This window comes from Pempheris klunzingeri, chromosome 15 (genome assembly GCF_042242105.1).
Source record: "Pempheris klunzingeri isolate RE-2024b chromosome 15, fPemKlu1.hap1, whole genome shotgun sequence".
NCBI classification, from domain to species: domain Eukaryota; kingdom Metazoa; phylum Chordata; class Actinopteri; order Acropomatiformes; family Pempheridae; genus Pempheris; species Pempheris klunzingeri.
In genome coordinates, this window is record NC_092026.1 from 7,028,341 (window position 1) to 7,044,327 (window position 15,987).

The 15,987-nt window shown below is 46.5% G+C and overlaps 1 protein-coding gene across 5 annotated transcripts in view; it reads left to right on the forward strand.

Moving 5' to 3' along the window:
- The window catches only part of LOC139214437 (myomegalin-like), a 37,870-nt gene that overhangs the window by 13,316 nt on the left and 8,567 nt on the right, over positions 1-15,987 (forward strand). For 4 of the 5 annotated variants that reach the window (XM_070845291.1, XM_070845293.1, XM_070845294.1 and 1 more), the window contains exons 1-28: positions 1,652-2,993; positions 4,440-4,577; positions 4,673-4,792; positions 4,878-4,970; positions 5,086-5,310; positions 5,401-5,559; positions 5,658-5,759; positions 6,465-6,602; positions 6,728-6,907; positions 7,143-7,337; positions 7,436-7,618; positions 7,699-7,815; positions 7,904-7,984; positions 8,094-8,200; positions 8,301-8,440; positions 10,924-11,042; positions 11,189-11,364; positions 11,491-11,803; positions 12,374-12,578; positions 12,673-12,789; positions 12,902-13,167; positions 13,273-13,487; positions 13,673-13,790; positions 13,913-14,030; positions 14,141-14,195; positions 15,242-15,489; positions 15,578-15,679; positions 15,793-15,954. In XM_070845291.1, coding sequence (XP_070701392.1) covers positions 1,680-2,993; positions 4,440-4,577; positions 4,673-4,792; positions 4,878-4,970; positions 5,086-5,310; positions 5,401-5,559; positions 5,658-5,759; positions 6,465-6,602; positions 6,728-6,907; positions 7,143-7,337; positions 7,436-7,618; positions 7,699-7,815; positions 7,904-7,984; positions 8,094-8,200; positions 8,301-8,440; positions 10,924-11,042; positions 11,189-11,364; positions 11,491-11,803; positions 12,374-12,578; positions 12,673-12,789; positions 12,902-13,167; positions 13,273-13,487; positions 13,673-13,790; positions 13,913-14,030; positions 14,141-14,195; positions 15,242-15,489; positions 15,578-15,679; positions 15,793-15,954 — 5,506 coding nt within the window. In that variant the 5' untranslated portion in view covers positions 1,652-1,679. Of the gene's footprint in view, positions 1-1,651; positions 2,994-4,439; positions 4,578-4,672; positions 4,793-4,877; positions 4,971-5,085; positions 5,311-5,400; positions 5,560-5,657; positions 5,760-6,464; positions 6,603-6,727; positions 6,908-7,142; positions 7,338-7,435; positions 7,625-7,698; positions 7,816-7,903; positions 7,985-8,093; positions 8,201-8,300; positions 8,441-10,923; positions 11,043-11,188; positions 11,365-11,490; positions 11,804-12,373; positions 12,579-12,672; positions 12,790-12,901; positions 13,168-13,272; positions 13,488-13,672; positions 13,791-13,912; positions 14,031-14,140; positions 14,196-15,241; positions 15,490-15,577; positions 15,680-15,792; positions 15,955-15,987 lie in introns of those variants that run through there. The other variant, XM_070845296.1, reaches the window with a different exon arrangement.

A 15,987-nucleotide genomic window follows, 5' to 3' on the forward strand; every position in this document is an offset into this window, starting at 1 on the left:
GCAGCCCTGCTGTACACATGTGCCATCTTGCTGACTGGTTGTGTTGCTCACTCATCATTATGCCTCCTTCCTGGTAAACTACCAATGGATGACTTAAGATCAGGCAGCTGACCCTGCTAGAAATAGAAAGAACAAGAACATGATTAATCTAAATGGTCTGCTCTGTAGTTAAGACTTAACACGCTTCAGTATATGTAGTGGTCTAATGAATACTAAGTTACATAAATACACCGAAAGTTATGTAATTATGATAAAAATGAAGCAATGTGTTTATACCTAAAATGGAAACTGGTTCTAGTTAATCAGCACATCCAATCTTATCACATAGGCATGCAATAGATTTGTACAGTGCATATAGTGTAGTAATGTGTAAACCTGATGCAGAATGATTATAGAATATATAAACCATTATAATAAGAATCACTCAGAGAGACATGCACTGTAAACCTTGTGCAGCCTGCTCTGGCAGTACTGTGTGGTCAGACAATAAATAGTATAGTATATAATCTGTCTCCTTCTCAGTTTTATCCAGTTTTACAGAGCGTCACTAATGTTACCATGCTACTGAGCATTTCACCTGTTCAGTCAGGCGAACAGAGCTTAGAGAGCCGGGCAGGAGGAAGTCACAGCCTCCCAGGGGGACGTCTCTCTGTCTCTTTATCAACAAAATCTAAATGAAACCGATATTCTCTGGATATACGTTTAATTGCCCGTGTTATAGCGAAATAAGTCGTTTTAAATCGGAAAGATAGCGGATATTGAGCCGTGATCACCTCTGTGTGACTGCACCCGGCTCCTCCACCCCCTGCATCCTGCTAATGGTGCGCTCCGCCGCTGCAGGTCTGTTTCAGGCAGCCTCGTCGTTATCTGCCCGGAGGATCTCCGACCGCGCTAAGGACAGAGCTCGGAGAGCGCGTGTCTGCCTCTCCAGCCGCCGGTACCGGCTCTGAAATGAATGAAGAGTCCCTTCATGGGACACGGACACCGGGGAGACACCCAGAGGACCGTCCCAGGACGCCTGCTGCCGCTCCGCTTCCGTGTAAAGGGCAGCGGATTATTACCTTTCCCCGGTCATGATCGACCTGACGGCGTGCGGTGCGGCTCGTGAGTCCGTGACAGCCGACTGATGGTGCAGAGGCGCGTGCGGTGCTGTTGGGGAATGCGAAACAGCGGTTCGGTGACAGCGCGAGGACGATACACAGATAAATACTGCATCTGACTGATGAGACATTAACGTGACTTGGCGGTGTGTCTGTGGGAGTGTGCGCCATATTACTGATGCACCTGCGCCTCCAGCAAATGAACGGTGATCCTGGTCTGATGGAAATGTTTTAATGATGGTCACAACCTCAGTTCGTCTGTTTTTACCTCACGGCTCTCAGTCCTGCCAATAGCCACACGTGCATCCATTCTCTACAAGCTTCTTCCTCTTCTTCTTTTCCTCGTCTACCTCTGCTCCTTTATTTTTAAGCCATTGAATTTAATGCCAATGCAGTGACTGATTTCACAAGGAGCTTTATGCTATGTCAGATGAAGGGCTCTAAAAGCAAGTGTTTGCTCTGATGCAGCTTGCTCTTTTATGTGGGACGTGGGATCAAATTCACCATAAGGATTCAGGTGTCCTCATGTTTGACTAAACAGGATATTCTGACACTCCTCAGTAATTATAAGCCTGTGGAATGCTTGATCTCAAGATGAAGGAGTCGTGTCGCATCTGTGGACGGGAGCTCTGCGGTAACCAGCGGCGATGGATCTTCCACCCCACCGCCAAGCTCAACCTGCAGGTGCTGCTGTCTCACGCTCTCGGCCAAGAGCTGACCCGGGATGGCAGGGGAGAGTTTGCCTGCTCCAAGTGCATCTTCATGCTGGACCGCATGTACCGATTCGACACGGTGATCGCCCGTGTGGAGGCCCTGTCCATCGAAAGGCTGCAGCGGCTCCTCCAAGAGAAGCATCGGCTGAGGCAGTGCATCGGTGGGCTCTACCGGAAGACAAATTCAGAAGAGGGTGCTGTAACATTACCCAGAGCCAATGAAGAACCAGGAGATGGGATGGTGGACATCTCGGGTCTCACTCATGCGAAGTACTGTGCGCTCCTCCAGGACGACCTGGTCTACTCTTTGTACGAGTCCTGGGCCGACGACAGCCTGGACTGTCACCACCACCACCACCCCACTCAGTGTGCTGCTGGTCCAGGGTCAGAGTTTACAGGCTCTCACCGATGTGCTCCCAGCACTCCCAGGAGGTGTCGGGGATGTTCCTACTTGCGGGTGGCGGACTCTGACTATGAGGCTGTTTGTAAGGTGCCCCGGAAGCTGGCACGAAGTATTTCCTGTGGACCATCAACCAGATATTCAGCCAGTGTTATTGGAGGTGGGGAAGTGGTAGGAGAATTAAATAATGTGGAGGACTTAGAAGAAGCCCCCTCCTCTCTAACTCTGGTCCCTGGTTCTAAGGAACCCTCCAGGACCTCGGACAGCGATCGCACCCTGGCTGGACGAGCCAGCTCCAGCCCCTCTGTAGCATCCTTAGAGACAGCTGAGGAATATATTCAGCCTGGAGCCATAGCAGATGGGCCACTGAGCTCCCCCAGGGAACCAATAGATGACCGGATATCTGACTCCCTCTCTGAGGAGCACATGGGAGCCCCGCATGGCCAAGCCTCACCTGGACCCAGCCTCTCTCTGGCCCTCTGTTTGCTGCAGAGCTATACGGTCTACAGGCCAGTCCAGCACTCTAAGGGGAGCAAGCTACCAGTGCTGCTCCGACGGAGCTCCAGTAATGGACGCACGAGGCTGGGCTTCCCTGATCCTGTTGTGGGATTGTCTTATGGAACTCCAGATGGAGAAAGAGACAGTCACATGCCAACACCTGAGCTGGAGAACCATCTGATACGGCTGGACGTTGGCATTGATCACACTCTGAACCTGGCTGATATGGCTGAATTATTGGAAGATTTGTACAAAGAGTATCCTCCCCCACGTCCCCACCAGGTATAAAACCTTTGAGAGGATGGTGATGGTGCTGACTACAAGGATTTTACCCCTGCAGGATGATGACACTCAGTGTAGTAATGAATGTTGCTTATGCACTCCAAATGTGCCGTCTGTGCAGGACTACGGGTGAACCAACCCAACAGGCTTTGATGTTTGACAGACAAACAGTGCAGCCTGCCCAAAAAACGATTATTCTCACCACTTTTTTAGCGTAATTAGCCTCATCATCCCACTGTCAGTCACTTAAATCCTTCACTCAGCTTCTCCAACAAGCTTTTCCCCAGTAGGTCGTGAGCTGCAGTGCTTTGTGTGTGTGTCTGTATTCTTAGCTGTCTATATGTGGGAATACATTACATGAGCAGTCAGGTTCGGGTAAGCTGTAACACATGACAGGGCCTTATTACCAAGTGGGTGTGTGAGAGTGCGCACACACAAAGAGGTCATTAGTCAGGTCAATAAAGAAGAGAGCATATAGTGAAAGCAACTTAGTGAGTGTAAATGTTTAAAAATTGAATATTAATTATAGATTCAGATTAAGTATGAGGGAAGTGAAGATTTACAGTGACTTCAATCACAGCTGCTAAATACTCTGCAGCCTGAACGCAGCCTGCAGACAGTTTCCCTGTTCTCCCTGTCTTTCCAGTTATAAACTAGATTGTTGTAGCACAGGATTTTCTGGTCAAGTATGCCAGGACAAGTACGCATCTATAGTTTGTGTTTGTGCAATATTAAAAATCTGTTCTCTCCAAAATAATAATCCTTCGCAATAGTTTTTGGAGGGTGTGCATTTGTCTCTTGGATTAGATGTTCTTCTTTAATAAGCGTGTGTGATCCTCAAGCCGGGGCTACTGACTAAAGTAGGTTAGATGAGGGGAGACATTAAGACAGGATGACTCCACTATTGGCCTATTTTCACACGGAGCCCTTGAGGCAAAGTGATCCACGCAATATCAGACCACCCTGTCATCTCAGCACTGGTTGGCTGCTACAATAAAACAGTTTAAATGACTTAATTTAATCATTTATATTACAAAAACAAGAAATTATAGTAAAAATCTAAATGTATTTCATTTAATCTTACCTACATGAAACCAAAAACGATGGTGGATGAATGTACAATAGAAATCAGTGTATCTTAATTAAATCCTTTAGTCAGTGACAGTTAGAGGCATTTTTACGCTGGTTATGTAAAGATAATAGTGGCTTAGAGCACTTTAAGCTCACAGACTCGTGCTAAGTCATGCATGCAGACTCTCGACCCACTTCAGAGACGCTTTTTACAAAGTACACACATGAACGAGCAGTGTCTCTAACTGTTGTACCCATATTACATAATCCACTATGAAAGTTATGCAGCCCACAGCTTCTGTATTTTTCATGAATTTGAAACAAACAAAATATCTTCATCATAAATAATTCAGCTGCTGGGTTTGGTCATCACAGAGCCTCGTTGAGGAGCAGCAGAGTCAGCTGAACCAGTACGAGTGTGCGGCCGGTCAGTGTGTCAGCGAGCTTCAGAAGGCACAGCTCCAGGTCCAGTCCCTGCAGGCCAAGATCCACGAGAGCGAGGCCAACAATATGGTATGGCACCTCAGAGAGCCTCATTTCAGTTGGTCATGTCGTGATAAATCTGCATTTGATGACAGCCTCACCGTGATACCTGTCTCCGTCTGTAGAAGCTGCAGGAGAAGTTGAATGAGATGGAGTGTGAGCTGCGTTCGATCCGCCAAGCTGCTCAGAGTCAGGAAAGAACCATTCAGGGTCTCACAGAGTCCATCAGCACCAAAGACAGTGAGGTAAGCGTTTGTCCGTATTGTACATTGAGTCTACTACTCAATGCTTTGAGAAGGTGCTCATACCCATGATTGATTCTGCTCAAAGGCCCAGGAGCTGTACCAGCTTATTGAAGGGCAGAACACCACCCTGTGCAAGCTGAGAGAAATGGTCCACCGCAACCAGCTTGCTCAAAGCAAGGTGAGACATCAAGCACGTATAGTGGATCCTGATCCAGTGTAATTCTTTTTGGTGAGAAATCTCATCTCCAGGCTGATGACCTACTGATCTTGGTCTGTGGTCATTCTTTGTCCAGGCTCCAGAGGGGGCCAGCGAGTCCTTGACACTTGCCCAGCTGCAGGACGAGCTGGTGGGGGTGCAGAGCTCTCTTTTCTCCCTCGGTCTGGAGCTGGAGTCCAGTCAGAGGAGTCTGAGGCAGAGCCAGAGGCAGGGAGATGATCTGGTGAGGTTCAAGGACAGACTGAACTCCGATCTACAGGAGGCACTGCAGCACAGGGAGGCCACTGAAAAACACAACCAGGTTAGTGTGTTTGTGATGAGCGTGAGTCAAACAAACATTTGCCTTGAACGAATGATCCAGCATGTGCAACCTCTCGTCTCTGTGCTGCAGGACCTGCGCTGTGCCCTCCAGAAAACTCGCTCCGAGCTTCAGGCTAAAGAAGCAACTCTGAAGGAGAGCGAGGCAGAGAGACACGCTGCGGTGCAGGAAAAAGAAAGGAACATCACACAGCTCAAACGCTCTCTGCAGGATAAGGAGCAACAGTTACAGGTAACATACGTAAATACTATGTCCTCTTCAGCTTGTAGTATGTAGTTGCATAGAAATGTGCAAATTTCTGATCCTGTTTAAAATCTTTCTGTCTGTAGGAGTACTCAGAGATTTTGGAGACAGCAGGAAGCTCCAAACCAAGAGATACCCTGCTGGAGAAGCTCAAAGAGCGAATTAAAGATAGAGACAGAGCTCTGGAGGTAAAACACAAACACACACACACTTAAATATACACACCAGGGACAGAAATTAATTACAGTTTGGTAGAAATAATGAGAGGACCTCAAAATGATCTTGATACTGAAGACTACCCTTCTCAACCACAGTTCCATATGGATCACTGTACCATACTCTATGTGATTCATGCGACAGTCTTTTCCTGTAATTTAAATGCAAGGGAAATGGAAAGGCTTTCATCAAGGCTTTTCATCGGAAAAGAGCTAAATATTCATTTTGTAGCAGGTTTAAAAAGCTAGTGGAAGACAGACATGCAAACTCCTGCATGCAGAAATGCAAACCAGTAGGTCAGCATTAAATTTCCCAACCAGCATAGTAGAAAATATTTTTAGGGACAGAGAGACGTAAGTCCTGCTGTAACTGTACAGCAGTGGGAAAGAAGTGCTTATTTGCCAGAATGCAGTGAAGTGCGTTATTTTATAAAAACATTACCATAAAAAAGGATTTTCCCCAAAACAATCAGATGATAGTCGCTAACAAACATGCTAATTTAATACGCTGACACATTTGATTTAGTTGGTTTCTAAGGAGCAGAAGCGTTAAATGCTGCACATCTGAACACTGAACACTGTATAGAACAGGAGGAATGCCAGAGTGAGGATGATTATCACTGCTGACGCTGCCCAGAATAGCAGCAGTGTGATTTTCTCCCCCTCCGCTGTCTGCAGCGCTCCATCGATGACAAGTTCCGCTGTGTGGAGGAGCGCGAGGACCAGGTGAGGAGGCTGCAGCTGGCCCTCCGGGAGAAGGAACGAGACCTGGAGAGACTCCGCTGCATCCTGTCCAACAACGAGGAGACCATCACGGTACGCTCATCACACGGTGTAAACATATCAGATCTGCAAGGTGGTTCTAATGGACATACATGAGGCATTATATGTTTTTTTGTTTATTTTGTGTGTGTGGTTGCACCTGTGATTGTGACCTTCAGAGTCTGGACACCTTGGTGCGCAGCAAAGAGCTGGAGCTGGAGCAGGCGGCAGAGGCTTACAGGAACCTCCAGTGGCTGAAGCAGCAGAGCGAGGAGAAGGAGAGAAACACTCTGAGAGAGAAAGACACCATCATGAGCCAACTACAGGCAGCTCTGCAGGCACGCAGCCAGGAGACACAGGTAACACACACACACACACACACACACACACACACACACACACATATTTTTAAGGCGTTTGTTGACATGGATTCTAATTGTTAGCAGTGTAATTCATTTCAAAGCTTTGTAAAACCAGTCCACATGGACAAACCTGTGCTACTTGTTTTCACGTTCACAAATACAACAGGTGTGCTGACTCAGCCTTTTGTGGGTGTATGTATGTTGATGTTGTTTTGTGTGTGTGTGTATACAGGATCTGACAGCAGCCCTTGTTGCCCGAGTTCAGGCTGGTCCCACTGAGGTTGTGGAGGAGTTGAAGGCTCGGCTGGCGCTGAAAGAGAAACTCTTCCAGGAACTGTTGGCAGACCGCAGCCGCCAGTCTAATGAACATCAGGCGCAGGTCCAGGACATGCTCAACATCCTCAGCTCCAAAGACCAGTACCTGCAGGTAGGCCGTGATGCTGGTTATGGTGATTGTTATGGAAATGCAACTGCTAAATTGCGCACAACAAAAAGAAGCTTAAACCTCTTCACTGTTTCTCTCAGGACTACTCCTACAGGCTCTCCCTTGTGATTAGTGAGCAGACCAGCCAGCTGCAGGAGCTGCGCAGACAGCTGTCATTAAAAGAGCAGGAGCTGTGCGAGATGAAACGGGACATGGAGAGAGAGACGGGAGGAGAGATGGAGCATCTGCAGAGTCTGCTCAAACAGAAAGAAGCCTTTATCAAGGTACATGTGCGTGTTTTTTTCCCTCAGCTCTCTCCCTTGCTCCTGTACTCCTGATCTTCACAGTGTACTCCATTCATCAGGAGCTGATGCAGGGCCAGGGGGAGACGATGCACACATCCTCTAAAGAGAGTGAGGCAGAGATGAGGGCTCTCCAGGAGGAGTTGCAGCTGGTACTGAAGAAGGAGAAGGAGGCTCAGGTATCTTTGTACCCTGTGATGATGCATGAAAACAGTCCTTGTGATCTCACAAGTATTCTCACATGTGTTTTGTGTTGTCTCGCGGCAGAAGGAGCTCTCTGCCCTTCGTGTATCTTTGACTCAACAGCAGGCCACACAAGTGGACACTAAGGACAGCACTGATCATCAAGTAGGATTTTGCTTAATTCTCAGCCAATTACACAGTTTGCACTGCTTAAGATAAATGCATTTATTATGTCTCTCCCTCCCCCTCACCCCTGCTCACCACTCTGGTCTAGTGTGTGCTGGAGAAGCTTGTGTCAGAGTACAACAAGCTGAACGATGCCCTGAGAGCAGAGAAGAGATTATACCAAAATCTCAAGCACATTCACACCAATAGTGACAGGTAGGGAAGCTGCAGCCGCGCCTTGTGACAGGCTAGTCTCCTGTGTATACAGTAAGTTGCAGTTTTTTTCCCCTCTAAAACACTGTTTCCTATTCCTCAGCTCTGAGAAGATCCAGGCCCTCCACACTGAGCTAGACTCAGTTCAGGCACTCCGCAGACAGCTGGAGGAGGTCCTGGCCAGGACTCGTAACATGGCACTGATGCTGGAACGGGCAGCTAAAAGGCAGCCTGACTTCGGAGGTGGGGTTGGGCAGGGTCCAGCCTCCAGGGCTGCGGGGGGCACTGTCACTAACGCTCTGTGATGTTCTGTCTGACCACAGCACTGTTGAGTGACAACAGCACTCTTTATGTGAGATGGAGCCGTTTGTAGCCACTGACGGTCACTTTAATGGAAATAATGGTCCTAATGTGAATATGATCCGACAAATTCTTCTCTAAAGTGTCTAAATGTGACCATCAGCCTTCAGGCAGCTTCATCCAGATAGCACAAGCACTACTCGTAGCAGACGCCTGTTCAGATTAACCTCCATGGTATGAAGTGGAAACATGCAACCCAGAGTCTTATTTATTAATATATTTTGTGAGTGTGGCGTGAACATGTTTTTATATTGTTTTTGAAAACTGCCTGCGTATTGCTTTGCAGTGCGATTGTTCTGTATTGCCATTTCTGTGTACTGTCTCTCACCGGTCACTCTTCCAGCCTTACTGTCACAGTGAAGTTACGTCTTGTGGAGAAACTCAAGCTCATGCCTTACAGTGAAACGTGTCACCATCCATCATTTGTTTTATATCATCTGTTTGTGAACAGGTTGTGTACACTTAACAAGGCTCAAGATGCAAATCCAAAAAAGATGGCCAAGTTTCCTTCACTTCAGCTAACCTCCAATAGCTTTCATACACGGTTTTATAACGTAAACCTGCTCTGAACTAGTTATATTTCAGCCTGACTGATATGCATGAAACATAGGGTCAGCTACATTACATATAATAGGTGGTAGGTGCACGCTGATTACTTTAAAGTAACATTGTGGTAATTTAGTATATGTGTTATTTTTAGTTTATCTGCTTGTTGAACTTAAGTTCAGCTTTGTACCAAGACAGCAGAAAAATATAATATTGAGTAATTTCACTGTCTGCACTGTGCTCTCCATAAATCACTCGAGATGTGAATGCCAGAAATAATACTTGCCCATAAAATATTTATATTAGCTAGAGAACATTTTCTTGGTGCCCTGAACTCTCATCTAGCCTCAGAGATGGAATCCTTGTCAACACCTCTTTTTGTATTTAAAATGAATTCAAAAATAAAAACATGCTCGCTTTTTGTCAAAAGCACTTCTGTTTGTTGTGTATAACTGGGAATTTGTTGTAAGAATATCCCAAACCTGAAATCCTACACTTGGTCCTTCTTTCCCCAAAGATCAATCCACAATGTGTATTGTCTTTCTGAGCCATTCATCAGAGTAGAAATACTACAGTATGTCGTCCTCAGCCTCCTAGTTTTACAACCATGAAAACACAAATTATAAATGTGTTGAAATAGTCACGATTTAAAATATGGTCAAACATGTCTATTATCAACAGATTTCAGTAAATAATTCAGCTTTAATGTATAAATATAAACTTCTGAATGTGTACTATCAGACATTTCCAATCCACATAGGTGTTTTTCTTCATGTCTTTGCTCCCTCATGCATGAGACTGTGGCATGGTTTTCATGTTTGCATGGCTGTTCTGCTGTAATTAGTTACCACTTAGATATTCACAACACTAAAATGTGCAAAAATACTCTTTTACTCAACTTCCCGGATATTTTTAAAAACATGAAATCCATGTTAGATTAAATGACAGATACATCCAACAACACCCACAGTTTCCACATGTTCCCAGTATGGGAGTGGTGACAGTATGTAGTGCCACAGTGTGTAAACAGGGCCCCACATTCACTTCAGTTCAGCTTACAGAGCACATTGTTCCATCAATAATAACACAGGAGTTTCGCTCTGTGAATTTCCTGCCCTGTCACTAACAGCACAGAAACATTTAATGTATTTATCTTTCATGCTGTTTTAGGGTGGAGACATTTGTAGTAATTAACTGCCTTTGAACTTTCCCCAATTATGAAATAATCCCTTAATAAGTTCCAACAATGCACTGTAGAGCAACTGTAGATACACACCCAGAGCACCGCACACCGTGTATGTGAAGTATATGTGTGTGTGTGTTGTGTATCATTAGGGCAATGTTCCTTTGAAATTCCTGCCAGTCACTTTCCACTGCTTCCTCACATCAAACTGCTGTGTGTGTGTGTATACCACACTTTAATAACACAGAATAAATAATAAGCTGTCTACATATTCAATTTTGTCACACAATCACTACCAAACTTTCATGTGAGCGACTATAAATGAAATAAAATCACATTTGATTCAGTGTTCAGAGGTTCCCCTCTTGCCAGTGAGCGCACACATACAGTTGTAGTGCTCTGAGTGTGTTCTTGGCTGGCTGCTGCAACGTATGACATAATGTTTCCCTTTAGCCCCGTGACTTCCAAAGTGGTGATTCAGTGTGCAGACAGAAGTCTGGAAAGAATGGGATAGAGAACGGACGCTAGAGAGGGAGAGGCGTAAAAATGACAAGAATAAGAAGAAAACCAGAGGATTAAAATGTAGAGAAAAAGAGATATTGACGGATATTGTCCTTATACGGTTTTGTGTCTCCAGAGCTCAGCACAGACGAAGAGGAGGAGGGAGACGATGAAGACGGCAGCAGTGACGAGTTCACAGACAGCATAGAGGAGGATGATGATAAAGTGACGGCCAGAAGCTTGGGATCCATTCAGGTAAAAGACTTCTATTTACATCTCAGTGTGAAATCCTTTTAAATTCAGATAGTTTGTAGCTACAGATTCATGGATCTATTCTCTCTGTAGCTCATCCCATGGCTGAACGAATAGTAACAAGCGTCATCTTTTTCCTGACTGTATAGACTTCTGTGAAGGTGTGTGGGCCTGAGGGTGTGAGTGGGGCACCAGTGAGGGGGGTGGTGTCCCAGAGAGCTGATGTAAAGCACCTTGAGGAATCAAAGAGGACACTTGAAGGCCACCTTGAAGACATAAGGTCACAACTGGAGAGGGATGGATACACCTCCGTGGCTCAGATGAGGTGCGTATTTGTTTCAGAGATCCCCAGTTAAACTTTATTATTACTTCAGTGTTGACCTCTGAGGGGTTTAAACCTAAAAGTTTCATTATGCACATGTCATTTGTCTCTCTTTCCGTCTTCTGCCAGGAGTGCACTGCAGAGGCTGCAGCAGGAGAACCAGGCTCTGAAAGAAAGCCAAGGACGAGCTGGAGTTGTGGGACTGAGGACAAACACAGACAAGAATCCCAGGAGTGCGAGTCAGGAAGAGGACGAAGAGGAGGAGGAGGAGGAGGAGGAGGAGGATATTGTGGAAGAAGATGAAGAGGAGGAAGCATCTCCAGTGACAGTGGGGAAGCGAGGTCATCCTCCGTGTGTCGGTCTGAGAGACGAGGGAGGGAAGAGACAGTGCACGAGGCCTCCCGCTCTGACGTCCCATCTGCACACACACCAGCCTGAGACGGTAACACATTAACATTTAAAAGGAAATTAAATCATGCAGAACTTCAAGTGACTCACAACAGTCTGTCACAGATATTTTTACTGTGAGGTGTTAGAAATGTTCTCTTATTTCTCCTTAAATTCATCTTATAGTGTTTTAAAAATAAAGTCACAGGGGCTGGTGAATATCATCTCACAATGACATCACCTGCACCCCTCTGCACAAGCCCCTAGAGTGCAATGTTATTGTATTATAACTTATTGGCAATGGAGTATCCACAAGAAAAAGGTTGTTTTTAAGGACGGTTAGTGGAAAATAATTGATGCACTGAACATATATTCAGTCAGTAGCTCTGGTTGCAGTAAGTGAATATTTAAAAAAGTTCTCATATATTTTGGAAATGGACTTATAAATTTAGCAAAACTGCTTTGTTACGCTCCACCCCTGTGAAAAAAGCAAAAAAAGCTGATATCTGGCTGTGCTGGAACAGCTTTGCCTCCAGGCCTTCTCATCACTGGGGCTTGTGTGTTTTGTTCTTTTAGTCCCGTGGTTGTTTATATGAGTAATGGAGGCCTCACTTTGCTGCTGCAGGAGGTAGAGCCGGCTGGTGGCAGCAGCGAGGTGGGAGTGCTCTGGCAGGATATAGAGGAGGGTCTCCGTGAGCAGGCGGCCCGTATGAGCTCAGATCTGGCTCTGAGCCACCAGGAGAACAGGGAGCTGCAGGAGCGCCTGATGGTGTCTGAGGCCACGGTCCACGCTCAGGCTGAACAACTTAAGGACTACAGAGACCTGCTCAGTGAGTCGCTCTAGATGGAACACAAATGAAGGAATGCAAACAAAAGTCCTACAAACCTTTATCAAACACTAATGTTATTCTCATGTCTCTGCAGCGGAGACATCGGTCCAGCAGGCCAATAAGCAGGTGCAGGTGGATCTCCAGGATCTGGGTTATGAGACTTGTGGTCGCAGTGAGAACGAAGCGGAGAGGGAAGACACCAGCAGCCCAGGTTTCTCTCAAACTATTCCAGTCTATATTTTTTTTCTCTCTTGTAAAACATACTCGTTAATCCTCATTAATCAATCATCAACATGTCTCTTTCGTCTCTCTCTCAATTTCAGAGTTTGATGACCTGGAGATGTGCACGTCACTGTCCCATCAGCAGGACTACGAGGGTGTGGCTGGTAGCTGGTACGCTGGTAACTGTAGCAGAAACAGCGGTACTTATGAAATGGGGGATGAGTCCTCCTCTCTCCAGCATCTGGTCCAGGATCTCCGCTCACAGCTGACCCGCTGCCACAAGGTGATCCGTGGGCTGCAGCTGCGTGTCCGCTCCCTGTCAGCCACCAGCGACTACGCCTCCAGCCTGGAGCGCACCCCACGGAAGGTGCTGTAACAGTAACCAGCTGCTCCACATTACTGGCTGGCCTTTTAGTTTAATTTTTTGTTTCATAAAGACACCATTCATTAATTCTTTTTGCTCCCCTTCCAGGTAAACTGGGCTTTCGAGACATCAGCAGCCCCCAGCGGCGTGGAAGAGGATGAGGGCTGGATGTCTGACACCCAAGGGATTCGCTCAGGCTCCAAGCCCAGCAGGGAACTGCAAGAACTGATGGCACGAGTTACGTCACTGGAGGCGCAACTGAAGAGCTCCAGACTGGACGGTAAAAGCCAAGCAGAGGAGGGGAAATGTGCCACCTGGCCTGGGTGAGTGGACTGAGAGAGAGAGGCTGTGCTAAATGATAAGAGCTGTGCCCCCTGGTGCCTGTATTGTCCCTGTGTACCCTGTTTACAAATACACACAAGAATGGTCCTCTTAAAGCATACTAACGTCTCCATTAATACCGTGGCTCCTCGTCTCCCTCTGGCCATTGCTTTTGCTCCCTTTTTAGGAAGTACAACTCCCTGATCCAGACACAAGCTCGTGAGCTGTCCCATTTGAGGCAGAGGATGAGAGAGGGGCAAGGAGTCTGCCATATCCTCACCCAGCACCTGGGTGATACCACAAAGGTACAGCAAACAACATCTAAATTAGTCATTAAACCACATTTCTATATATTATATGAACCAAACGAGGGCTACGTTGTCCAGTCGATATTCTTACTACTGCTCAAATTCTCAACAACTTACAGGCCTTTGAGGAGCTGCTGCGTGCCAATGACATTGACTACTACATGGGTCAGAGCTTTAGAGAGCAGCTGGCACAGAACACTGCCCTGGCACAAAGAGTCATCACCAAGATCAGTGGACGTAAGGAACATCTTCCCATCACACAGAGAGACAGTTCGAGTTTTATAGTTTCTTGTGGTACTTTTATGCCCGAATTATCATTTTTAATGTTTCCTGATTTCTTTCCGCAGGTGAACGTGCAGAGAGCCATGATGACAAAACAAGCCATGAGTTGCTCGCCCTGCGGTGAGTCAGACGTGGTCATATAGTTATAGCTTGATAGGCTCTCACAACAAAATCCCAAGCAAAACTGACAAACCTTAACCTCTGTAGTACCACCTGCAGCGCTCGGATCTGTGGACCTCCCGCGAACTTATTAGCTTACTTTGTGGAGCGCTCACTCTGCCCTAGTGATTAGTTTACTGTGTCATGTGGCACACAAGGAGCCGTTCCAGTGGCTCCCTATGGTGGGGGGGAGACAGCAGGTTGCTGTTAATCCACACACAGGCCACAGCATGGATCCTTTACTCTTAAGTTGCTTTAGTTGAGTCGACTTACAGGTGTCCCAACAGATGGGGTTAAGAGGCTCGGTGCAACAGTCCTTTACGGGTGTTGTCTCAACCAGTCGTGCATTGCTGGAGGTTTTGTCTAAATTCGCTTCCTGCATACAAATATAATTTTGTCTAACAAGTCTTGGTTAAGTGACAAGACACAGAGGACACTAAAGAGTCTTGTCAGTATTTTTTGCTGGATCTTCACAGACAAGGCTTATCCAGCTCAGGCTGTAGTGCATCAAGGACTTGGTCTTTGTTTCCTGGACTGGACTGATGGTGTGATGGCTCCTCTGTGGAAATCTATGATTTCTAAGAACAGTTCCATATACAGGGACTCTCTGTGGTCTTTCTCTACGGGTCGAGGCCAAGCAAAAGAGGCAGCATATTTTAGGATGCGATTGGAGAGAGACAGGGAGTTCATGCTCCGACAACTGAAACAGTAAGAGAAATATTCATGGACAGCAGTTACGTCACGTAGGCAAAAGAGGGAGATGGTTTGCTTTAGATCATCAAAACAATTAATGAAATCGAAAATGTCTGTTGATTGCAAATTCGATGAATCGACTGATCTTTGCAGCTCTATGCTCTTTTCTTTCTGTTGTATAATTTACTATTCATGGATAATCATATGCAAAATATGTGCCAAACAGCTGCTAGTAGCCTATTGTGACATGTTTTTTTCCACTCATAGGTATCTCTTCAGAATGTAATGGTTGATTCTTCTGTGTGCACATGTAGGCTGAGTAAGGAGCTTCAACAGAAAGATAAAATCATCGAGTCACTCCACACCAAGCTGCATCAGCGTCCAGAGACCCCATCCAGCTGCCATGCTCTCTCTGAGACCACCGACCAATCAGACAGAACCTCCTTGGTGTCCGATGAGTGCAGAACCAACGAAGACTTGGAGCTGTGCTCTGATTTAGATGCCAGAGAATATCAGGAGGAGCACCAGCTGAGGCAGCCAGGACACGAATCAGAACAAGACGGTATTGTTGCTATTGTTATTCGTATGCTCACCTCTCTGGTCTGTGAAATGCCTCTTCTATCGTTTCACTTTCCATTACCCTCTTTTAGTCCGTCCATCTATCCCTCCTCATGGTTTCCTCAAGTCCTCCAGCAGCTGTCCCAACATGCATTGCTCAGCCCCTGTGGGTTTGACCAGTCAGTCCTCCAGAGGTATGGGACTCTCAGCTGTCTATGACTTGCGAAGTACCCAAAGATCACATTTTTCTTTTCCCCTCCTATTCCTTCATGTTCTGTATGTGTCACTCCCTGTCATTCTCTCCCAGCCCCTCTCAGTGAGCCCTTCTCCTACTCCCTCTCTGGCCCCTTTGGCCCTGACGTCTGGGGTAAAGAAGTCACTTCTGACCCCCGGCCCAGGGCCCTGTCTGTGATCGCTGTTCGCCCAGAGCTGGACACGCTGTACAAACAAATGAATGAGCAGAACAGGGGTGAGGGGGGATCTCCTGTGTGGCAATAATTAA